General features: G+C 43.9%; 1 protein-coding gene across 5 annotated transcripts; it reads right to left on the bottom strand.

The window, feature by feature from the left end:
* Positions 1 to 330: 330 nt before the first annotated feature.
* DND1 (Cyclic nucleotide-regulated ion channel family protein) lies at positions 331 to 9,839 on the bottom strand. Of its 5 annotated transcripts, none has more exons than XM_086778280.1 (9): positions 9,094 to 9,839; positions 8,775 to 8,902; positions 8,057 to 8,678; positions 7,679 to 7,894; positions 6,179 to 6,495; positions 5,976 to 6,087; positions 5,649 to 5,885; positions 5,471 to 5,557; positions 331 to 1,055 (listed from the first exon to the last, which is right to left on the bottom strand). In XM_086778280.1, exons 2-9 carry the CDS (start codon positions 8,780 to 8,782, stop codon positions 519 to 521), a joined length of 2,136 nt encoding a protein of 711 aa, XP_086634406.1. In that variant the 5' UTR covers positions 8,783 to 8,902; positions 9,094 to 9,839; the 3' UTR covers positions 331 to 518. The 5 variants fall into 5 exon arrangements, with proteins under 5 accessions (XP_086634406.1, XP_086634408.1, XP_086634407.1 ...); XM_086778282.1 differs by having other exon boundaries at positions 9,061 to 9,817; XM_086778281.1 differs by having other exon boundaries at positions 8,775 to 8,898; positions 9,094 to 9,817.
* Positions 9,840 to 11,036: the final 1,197 nt, after the last annotated feature.

The raw sequence follows: 11,036 nt of genomic DNA, 5'->3' as shown, positions 1-11,036 counted from the left end.
TTGTTCTACTTCAGGTGACTATGACTGTTCAGTTTACTATTTAATATAAACAATGGTTTCACAAAAACAAAAACAAAACAAAAAAACCCAAAAAAAACAAATAAAACAAAAAAGGTGTGTGTGTGTGGGGTAAATTATAGGAAACTCCTTAATATTTGGCATCCATTGCTTTATCACAGAGTGTTAAGAGTTATATTGTGGGGGGGAGTGTTAAGAGTTATATTGTGGGCTGGGTGCGTTTTGGGGGGGGGGGGGATTTTGAAAAAGAACAAAATTTGAGAAATTAACAGACCGACAAGACTTGTAAGACGTGAGCACATCAATCAGGAGTTGCCAAAGAGCTATGGGTAGAGCATCAATTATACAAAGATAGTGATCTTGGGGTTTGTGACAGGTAAACATTGCCGCATAGAATCAAAGACAGTCAGACCCACAAGACTTGTAAGATGTGAGCACATCAATCAGGAGTTGCCGAAAGAGCTATGGTTAGAGCATCAATTATACAAAGATAGACCTCTCTACTCTAAGTGATCTTGAGGTTTGTGAGAGGTAAACATTGCTGCATAGAATCGAAGACGGTCCCGCTCCGACTCAGAGCGAGCCAATGGTGAGATTCTTGAAGGAACGCTACCATTGCATAGGAGCTCTGTAGCCTCGTCTGCAGGCAACTTGGCTTTCCTGGCCTGATGGCGCCTCCAAGCAAGCTGGATGGTAACAACAGCCCATGTTCTCCATCCAGAGGAATAATACCTTGCTGTTCTTTTCAATTTCTCATTGACAAATTTGTATCGGAAGTGTTCAGTTACAAATTTGAGATCTTGGGCGTCGAGTCCAAAAGCTTCAGTGGAATCCACAGAAGTTAGTGTAGCAAAAGAGGGGGGAAGCCGTTCCACAAAGGGCTTTTTGAGGCACCATGTCAAGAGCTCATCTCCACAAAAGTTTCCAGGGCCTAGATGGCAGATGCTTGTATGCCCATTGCTCAGATCATGGCTGCTGAGGAAATGCCCTCGTACAATAAAAAGCATCCGCTGCACAGGATCCCCTTCTCTAATTACCTGAGATCACCACATTTAACTGTCAATAAGGAGTATTTATGCAAAATGATAAAATAAAAACAGCTAGTTCTTTAAAAACAAACCTTGCAGGCTTCAACTTTCACACTTGATTTTAAAAGCATGGTAGGATCCAGTGCAAAACTTCAGTATCTCAATGGGGAAACTTCGGGTCTCCACATTGTGACAGGAAAAAAAGTAGCTGAGACCTCAGAAAACAGCAAGCTACAGGTATGCCTAATGTGTCCACATGCAACCAGTGACTGGCTCTAAACATCAAAGACCTTAGACTTGCCAAAGGAGGCTCTTGTAAGACCCCCTGTTGGACATCCCAATCAGAGGCGTAAATGCCCAGCAGTACAAGGGCATTTCTGGAAGGAGGATTGACAAATGCCTATGTATCTCCTGTGCATCAACAGGAGCTTGTCTGTGAGGATTCAAACTTGAATCCCACCTAGCCATAGCATCCTGACACCAAGTGACAACCCGATGGTCATCGGTTGGCCAAGGCTTGGAGCACCCATCAAGCTTAGGCCTGACACTATCCTCACTCAAAGGATCCTAGATAATACGCTTCTGGTTATCTTCCAGTCTAACTGCTGGTGGTGGCCATCCCGGTGCCTTCACCTGCTAAAAGTCATCATCGCCGACCGATTCGTTACTGATAACTTCACGGAATTGCTGCACGCTGACTCATATATCAACAGTGCAAACGAAACCGTGTGTGTTAACGTGGAAAAAAGCAGTGACAGAAAGGTAACGGGTTATGGGCTGGAAAGAAGTGAGGTTAGAGAAAGGCTTTTAGGTAGACGAGAGCGTTGAGACGAGGTACGCAAGTTTTCAGCAGTGGGAGAAGGTGTTTATCCAAGCCCACACAAACCTGCAAGGATGATCCAACAAAGAGGGCAAGGTTGAATTTATAGGAGCAAATGAGTTTACAAAACACCAGCTTTAGTTTTGTGCTTTCTAAAAAAGCAAAATAAAAGCCTCCCAGCTTTTACCACAAGAAAAAGCACTCTTGCTTTTATTTAAAACTCCATCCCCCCTTTTTAGACTCAACACCAAAAATAACTCAAGCCCTCTCTAATCTTGATCAACTCCAAGTTTGGCTTTAGCTTTTTTTTTCATCACACGCTTTATCCCTAGAGTGCTGCCCCGTATGGCCAGTCGGCTGCAACGTGCCCATTTTTATGCCCTGGTCTGTCCATGCACGCTCACACAAGCGGGATGTTCTGTCAGCGCACAGGCCATGTCCCACCAGCATGGTCAGCCCACTGACCAGCCTGCTGCCCAATCCGTTGTCTAGGCCACTGCCCTGTGCACCCCCCCCTGCTGCCCTGCGCATCACACATGCAGCCCAGCCTTGCGCCGCACATATAGGCTGCCTTGTACAGCCATTAAGCCGCTGCACAGACATCGTGCACAGTCCAGCCCTACTGCCCGACTGCTCAGGATCCTCCCCGCTCTGCTGTCCTAGCCGTCTGATCTGACCCAGACATCATGTTGTGCTAGCTGCCCATGGCCGGCTAGGCTCAGCCTCATGGCCGTCAACGTCCACCCCCTCTCCTCGTGCAACGCAGCCACACACTGGTTGCTTTACTTGCCCATCCTTGTTTGCCAACATCAAAGGGCAAAAGCAAGAATTAGCCAATCTAGACCTCTTCTTGCTAGCGCCCTTAGCCCATGTGTGAACCCTGTTGGAAGGTTGGCGATTTCGAGCGTGTGATCTATGGCTAGAAGGTGCCTTGGATTATCCCATAAGTGGAAGCATGGGAAGTTGAAGAGCCATATATAAGCTAGAGTGGCACCTTGTCATAATCATCTCCTCCGGCCGGTGTTTTGGGAGGCAACTCACCGGGAGATGGGAGCCCGGTGGAGGGATGCTGCACTGCCCGTTGGGGGTGTTCGTGGAGCTCAATGGTGATGCATCTCCTACGTGCGTTAGTCTTCCGCTGCGCATTCTGACATGGTATCAGAGCCCGGGCGTGTGTGGTCCTGGGTGGCTCAGGCGTGTGTGGTCCTGGGTGATCCCCTCACGCCTCGATGGCTTGCGGAGCTCGAATCGAGGGAGGGTGTTGGAAGGTTGGCGATTTCGAGCATGTGATCTATGGCTAGAAGGTGCCTTGGATTATCCCATAAGTGGAAGCATGGGAAGTTGAAGAGCCATATATAGGCTAGAGTGGCACCTTGTCATAATCATCTCCTCCGGCCGGTGTTTTGGGAGGCAGCTCACCAGGAGATGGGAGCCCGGTGGAGGGATGCTGCAGTGCCCGTTGGGGGTGTTCGTGGAGCTCGATGGTGATGCATCTCCTACGTGAGTTAGTCTTCCGCTGCGCATTCTGGCAAACCCTCCCGGTCCCCAAGCCATGACTAAGCCCTTAACCCTAATCTTGTGTTAACTCTAACCCTAATGCTGGGTTAGCACATGCCCCCCTAGCCCTAATCCTAGGCCTGTCGGGATGTAACATAAAGTCTAGTCCAAATCTAAGCATTCATTGTAAAAAAATATGCTTTCATTTAGTTGAGATGTATAGTAGATTAGGTGAATCTCTTCCCTGCTCTCTGTATGTTCAGTTTGTGACTACCGTTAACTGCATCATCAGCATGCTTCTATATTAGATGGAACGCAACTAACGCTTATGAGCATGCGTCAAAGAAGGGAAGAGGTTCATCTAATGAATATTTACGATGATTTCTCACATCTGGACTCTTGAATGATGTTCATCAGCATGCTTCTATATTAGATGGAACGCAACTAACGCTTATGAGCATGTGTCAAAGAAGGGAAGAGGTTCATCTAATGAATATTTACGATGATTTCTCACATCTGGACTCTTGAATGATGTGTGTTACAAAGGAACTTAGCACTACAGTTCCTGTGACTGAATGTTGAGATGTTACCCTAGTCTTGCGATTTATAGCCTCATAACTGCTCCAATCAGCCAGCCTTTTGCAACCCCAAAAATATGGTCATGAAAGTCGCTTAATGCATTCATACTGGGCTAAAAAGGTTCCCAACCTTGGCCATTACACATACTTACGCTGCCCAAAACTGGTCCAAAACTATGCCTAAACTGTAGGATTATGTCTACAAGCTACCAAATTAATCGGTGCACGTGACAAGTTCTGATGGTTCTCATGACTCCAAAGCTAGGGTGGCTTGGGAAATCGTTACTCTTCCCCAGCATGAGTGTCCTCGGAGTCATTGATCTTGATATGCAGAGCAAAGCACTGTTGACCAAACTGATACTATTAGAGTCTTCTTCCAGAAAACCAGCCTGATGGTTGCATATAGATGGAATAGGATTCAAATTCTTCCAGGGGATCAAAATAGCCTACACCACACTCAGTAAAACCTTCCACGGCCTGAATTGGAACCAACCGCTTAGTGGTGGCCATTTGTCATTGAGGGATCAAACTCCTCTCTTTGCCATCGAATTTCTAATTGATTTCCACCAATTCATGGTTTCTCCTCATAAGATGAGCATTTCAAGCAATAGCATCATTAGAACATACCTACGGTGGAGCATTGAGGTTTAACACCAGTGCTTAAAACATCTGCCTGATGGATCTGCTGTCAAAAGCCGAGATGGCCAACAAAGCATATTTCTAAACCCTCTTTGGCACTCGGAAATTTTGATACAATCGAGCTTGGTCCACATCATCCACCACCAAACTCCTGCCTTTGTTGAAATTGCTGAGCTCTTCACCTTATTAGTTTCTTAATTCTCTCACCTTTGAAATTTCCAACTTTTCAAATAAAAACATTGGTTCAGAAGTTCTGTATTTTATAGAAGCTTGAGGTGAAGCTTATTGGCATCTTGAGTGATACACATGGCTAATAGATGGGCCAGGCTCATTCCTAGCAACACCACCATCACATATCCAAAACAATAGAAAAGCAAAGAGTATCTCAAAAGAATCTAGTCAAAGACCCTTCAAGGGACACAAGAGGACTGGCAGAATTCAGAAAGCATTTACATCCCTAGTGTGTCTTGCATAGCACACCAGACCTCGCATGAAAAATTGGGGCAAAATTAAGAGATGAGACATTACAATGTTTCCTAGGCTCATTAGAAGCAAGCCCTCAGCAGCACACAAAATCAGTAAAAGATTTCCTTCCATGCATTGCACTATCAACTTCCATGCAAAGCAAGGCCAAAAGAGGATGGTATTCATAGTAGTACAATTCCACTAATGGCTTCATTTAACCACCAGCGTACAGAAGGAGAGACGTGTTGCATGTGATGATGCTTTCTCTAGGCCATATTAGAGCCCACTTACACTGCCCCAGAGAGAGAGAGAGAGAGAGAGAGAGAGAGAGAGAGAGAGAGAGAAGGGGGGGGGTGTCATCCACACTCACAAACTGCACATAGTTGTGAATTGAAGAAAAGCTTTTGCAAGCGACATAACATTACCATTTCATCTTTGATGAAAAGATGTGGTTTGAGACGCTCACAAATGTTCTCAAGAACCAGGTTGTCCATGTGCTCAAAAAGTGGCACCTGCAAAGGTTACAGACATCTTAAATAAACAAGAACAAACTAAACCCTAGTGTTCATTAATGAGGATGCCAAGTAAGGGGAGCAGTTTGACCTGACGAACAAGATCAAGAGAGAGATGCTGTTTGATGTCCCGTCTTAGCCCTTCTGGTAAGCCACGAACCATATCCACTTCATCTACACCCCGTGTTGCTGCCCAATGATGGCGCTCATACCTTCTTACCCTATGTCTTAGGCGTGATGGGAGTTGCCGCCGACGCATCCAGTATTCAAGATCCCTTAGCCTTAGCTTCATGGCTTCCTTTTTAGCTATTATCGACTGCAGAAAAACCTAGCACAAGCCCCAGGAGGCATTCGGAACACGTCAATGCAGCAGGAAGATGGTAATAAAGTTGGGCCAAAAAATCAAATACTTTGGTACCTGGATATTTCCAATAAGTAAGGTGAACAGGAGTAGACCACATGTTATGACTATGATACAGAAAGCCAGCTCCAGACTGTTGTCGCTTGGCACCAGCGCATTACCGAACGAGCTACACCCAGAGACACAGACCTATTTGCTGTCAGTACATTGCGCTGATTTATATCTTTACAAAGAGTTTGACTATATGATTTGTAAAGTACCTTAGAGTCATCAAACCCCAGAAGATGGGATACAAGAGTTTCGTGGACGACGTGCGAGCAGTCACCAATGGTTCCACCCACTGGAAAATGCCATAGTTGTAGCTTTGACTCTGTTGACTGATGAAGCAGGGGGAGAAAATGGTTTGATTGTTGTTCCATGTGGAGCCCAACTCATCAACCAGCCCTAGACTTCTGTATAGAATAGGCTGAGAACAGCCGAACAATTTCACATTGCAACCACTCACATCTCTACATTGTTCGATGAGACAAGTCGCAATTCGTTGGCTTGCCAGCAGATACCAGCAAGCACCAGCCACCTGTAAGAAGCTAGTTCAGAAAGCAGAAATAAACTAACAAATTAAAGAACTCGTTATATAAAGTAAGCTCTGACAGATCTATGCGACACAACAGGAGACACATCAGCATTCTGCCAGGTGGGCAAAAGAGATCATCACACATTAGAAGGCATAGAAAACAAATGATGATGGTGACAGGCAGGTGCTAAAGACATGGATTCCACTTTCTTTCCTCGGTCCAAATCTCTCTTCTGCCAGCTCATGACTGACCATTTTGAGTTATCCTAATGCAAGACTTCAACCCTTAACTTCACCATGCATAATGTGAATTACACCCTATGATTGTGTGCCATCTCACATGTAGAGAGATAAGCCTGCCTAATAAAGCCTCCAAAGGGCCCCACATGTGTGGACCTCCAGATTGATGATTAAGGTCTCCATCTGATTCTGTGCCATAGTTATGGGAAACAGGGAAGTGGAAGCAGAAGCAGAAGCAGAAACTGAAACCGAATATTTCACGGAACCAGAACAGGCCACACCATGTCAGCAAGGGAGAGAAGGAAACACCAACAGGAACAGGAAAAAGCCATGAAAATGCAAGAAGACAGGAGAGGAAAGGAAGGGAGAGTGGGAGAAAGGAAACAGAAGAAAAGAAAAAACTAAAAACATAAAAAATAGCTGATTGGGGCCTGGCTGGGAAGTTGTGTAGGTGAAACAGTAGGTGTTGCTCAGGAAGAAACTGTTGCCACAGCAAGGACGGAATGTGCTGTTTCAGAAAATGGCAACAGCTGAAATGGCTGCAATGCAGCTAGGACACCCTCAAATGATGAAATGGACGTGTTTCCAGCAATTCCAATGTCTATGTTCTGTACTTATATACTGTCATGTCATTTCTCTGATACTCACTACAGTTGAGCCTAGCTCAAAGTGGCACTTTGGGCTATCTGTGGTGTCTGTACTGCTAAATTTAAGGCACCATGAGCCAACCCTCACATGACATGGGACACACACACACACGCACACTTGTGGTGTCTGTACTGCTAGATTTAAGGCACATGAGCCAACCCTAACATGACATGGGACACACACACACACTTCCCAAGCTTCAGGCAAAACCCTTTGAAACAACAACAAAGTGAGGCGTAAAGAGACCTACAAGGAACTGTAATTGAAAATAGATTTCAAACTAAAAACGAAAACTTACGTGAGCAGCGTTAAAATAGGCCATCAAGTTTAAGGCAAACCCCCACCAAAGTGTGCCAAAGACAAAGCCAGTGACATGTCGTAAACGGCGTGCAAGAGAGACCAAATGGACTACTTTGGGAACATATTGAAAAAGAAATGTCCCCAAGAAAACTGTCATTACAGATTCCACATCTCCTCTGCTGATCATATGTGGTACTACTATCCACAAAATAACCTGCAGATACAGAGAAATATAATTGATCACACATCAAACAGATACATATAAATGCCGCATACATATATGATGCACTCAAATAGATGCATCATCTATAAACATATAGATGCCAATGATTTTCCAAGAAAAAAAAATATAACTGCTTCCTATTTAACACATCACCTGAGGTATCGGCAATATAACAAAAAGATCAAACCAGAACCCCCCACCAGGGCGAAGATAATGCAAAGCTATTTCATAAGCATCCCATACAAGGCTGCCACGGCCAATTATCAGAGACTCTTTGGATACATAAGCCAGCTTCAACTGTAGCCCAATGTGCAGAAGATGCAGCACATCGGATGCTGTGCGCAGAAATATCACCAATATGGCAAACGTGCCATCCATATACACACATGCATGGTCTTTTCTGACTGCTAGGGCATAGAAAAAAAGTGGGTCTATTGCCAACGAGACTGTACGAGCCAGGAGAAATGACTGGTTCAATTTTTGTATAACCTTTTGCCGGGGGTCTTGAATGTTGCCGAAAATCCATCGCCTGCATTTCTTCTGGATTGGCTTGAGAGAAATTTGGCTGCTTATGGGGTATAGCGAGGAGCCAGCATTTGCTTCCAAAAAGAGTGGATGGTTTTGCTCGCAACTCACAGAATGAAAGCGTGGGAGCCCCTTCTGCGTGCACGCATAGCATGGATCTATGGTGTCCCTCTTCGATGATGGCTCAGAGCCATCATCATTGCAACAAAGAGTGCTCCCCTTGGCCTTCTTGAAAACTTTTCCAAACAAGCTGTAAACAAAACAATGAAACTAGGCACGAGAATTCAGCAAACTAAACACATATTTTTGTGCAATGGAACACGTTAATGGGTTTGTAAGCAAGAACCTTTTCATATCTCAAATGATTTTCTCTACAGTTAATCTACGAGAAATTAGCTAAGTGAGTTGCAACTTGATAAGTGTGCCGTAAGAGGCTCCGCTGTATGCTCCCTCGTAAAGATTCTCAGAACCTACCTGTACATAAAGTGCCTCAAATTAAGACATTTGCTGCAAGTCACTTAATGAAATCTTATCTGAGCTTATGTAATCACTATAGATGAGATGATTAAGTCAATAACAGACGGCAGTATCCCTTCATAACTAATGCAATTAAGCATTATTAGATTATGTACTTGTCTTTGATGAAGAAGCATCCAGATACATACCAAAAAACCAGTGAGCCATAGTTTGACAGATTCATGCATAGATTGTGCCATACGACGCAACTCTTGTGATTGAGCCGGTTCTGACTGATCGGCATCACAAGGCATCCGAAAGAGCAAACCTGTTGAACTATAGCTACAAACTACATTGGATGGATCAAGTAGCCGCTATATCTAGCATAATCGATGAGCCACCCTGTTTTGAAAAAACGTTTTTTCTAGGGTTTTCCACAAATAGATTTTCTCTGCAGGTTTCAGCACAGGAAGGATTAGGGCACACCAACACAGAGAGATCCAATTGGGCTTTAGGAGGAGGAGGAGGAGGAGGAAAAAGGGTTTATCTGCAAGGTTTCAACACAGAAAACGATGAGGGTTTCTCCTGATATCCATAGAGGTTTGTGCCAGGCTTGCAGAAGATGCAATCAGCAGACGTCCTTCCTGTATTCCATGGACGAAAAGCAGGCTGTCTGCAAAGCAGGGTTCCTGCTTGCTTTTTCTGATAATAGCAGGAGCTTCCTAATCAGGGCGCTGCTATGAAAAGCAGGAAATACTTGCATTGGTTGTCTGTCTGAGGCGCCTTATGGAGACACAACGGAACACAATCGGAAGGCCGATGGCCGTTGGATGGGAGCCAACGGACGGCTCAGATGCGGTAAGGCGGCCAGCCTTGTCCATGACACTGTCCACCGCTTGAGCCAACATTTTACACACAAAAAAAAGGGCCTTGCTACACTCAACACGCCTTTTTTAACCTAAGGAGGCAGCACGATTCATTTTTTATCTCTTTGTATATACTTGTTGACTTCAAACATTAACTATAGTGCATTATTTATAAATTAATTATACTTGTTGACTTCGAATATCACTTCTAGTTCATTATTTAACACATTATTACCAATCAATCAAGGAATCAATGAACACGCGTGCTTCTTTTAGAGCATCGGTACTATAAAAATAATGAGAGATCAAGCAAATGGAGCACGTCATAGTGGATATATAATTTTACATCCACCTCATGATACTATAAAAATAATGAGAGATCAAGCAAGTGGAGCAAGTCATAGTGGTTATATAATTTTACATCCACCTCATGATACTATAAAAATAATGAGAGATCATGGGTATATCAATGATGGTAAATTAGAGAACTACTATAGACCATTAACCTAGGTTATACTAGTCCAAGTCCATAAAAAGAAACAAGAGAAAAAGAACAAATAAATGATGGAAAAACAAGCCCAAGAGGAAGCAAAATAATGTACAGTAAAACAAGGGAAAAACATTGTTGTGTGTAACTTCCCCCTCTCCATATTGAAATGCTTGAGCAACTTGTTTACACTATTTGAGACAAATAAAGAAACTTCTTACATCTGTCTCACCGAATACGCATGCCAAGTATATGACTTGCTTCAGCCAAGTCCTTCATGTCAAAATTAGAATGCAATTTTCACTTTAAGGTTGAAATCTCATCACTGTGTTTCCTGACAATTAACATGTCATCCACATAAAGGATCAATATCAGCAAACTACCATCTTTCATTTGCTTAGTGTAGAGACAGTGATCCATGTCACTTCTTTTGTGATCCTGAGAGAGAATAAATGAGTGGAACTTATGATACCACTCCCTTGGTGCCTGTTTCAAACCATAAAGGCTCTTCTTTATCTTGCACACCAAGTTCTCCTTGCCCTTCTCAAGCAGGAGGGAGGAACCAGATTACAAGATCACATATCTTGTGTAGTGTTCTCTTGTCTTACGTGCTCTCTTGTTGCAGATTGTTGCTACCATGTGTTGGTGGAACAATAGAGAGCAGATGGTAGGGAACATGGGCACTTGAGAGGGTAGTGTGAGTTGCAAGTCTACATCAACAACCACTTGTTTGCAGTATTGTATTCATATGCATTGGTATGGAAATCTGGTTAGAAATGCCCATGACGCTATGTACTTG

The sequence above is a fragment of the Cibotium barometz genome, chromosome 39, assembly GCF_041138505.1.
Source record: "Cibotium barometz isolate CiBa-2024 chromosome 39, ASM4113850v1, whole genome shotgun sequence".
Lineage (NCBI taxonomy): Eukaryota > Viridiplantae > Streptophyta > Polypodiopsida > Cyatheales > Cibotiaceae > Cibotium > Cibotium barometz.
Note: the sequence above shows the minus strand (reverse complement) of the source record. Positions and strands in the feature narration are given on the sequence as shown.

What these genes read in the sequence shown, in the direction of transcription:
- DND1 (XM_086778280.1), bottom strand. An exon ending in TACTTATTGGAAATATCCAG is followed by an intron (nt 5,886 to 5,975) that starts GTACCAAAGTAT and finishes GGCTTGTGCTAG; the next exon opens with GTTTTTCTGCAGTCGATAAT. An exon ending in TTTTCATCAAAGATGAAATG is followed by an intron (nt 1,056 to 5,470) that starts GTAATGTTATGT and finishes TGGTGATCTCAG; the next exon opens with GTAATTAGAGAAGGGGATCC.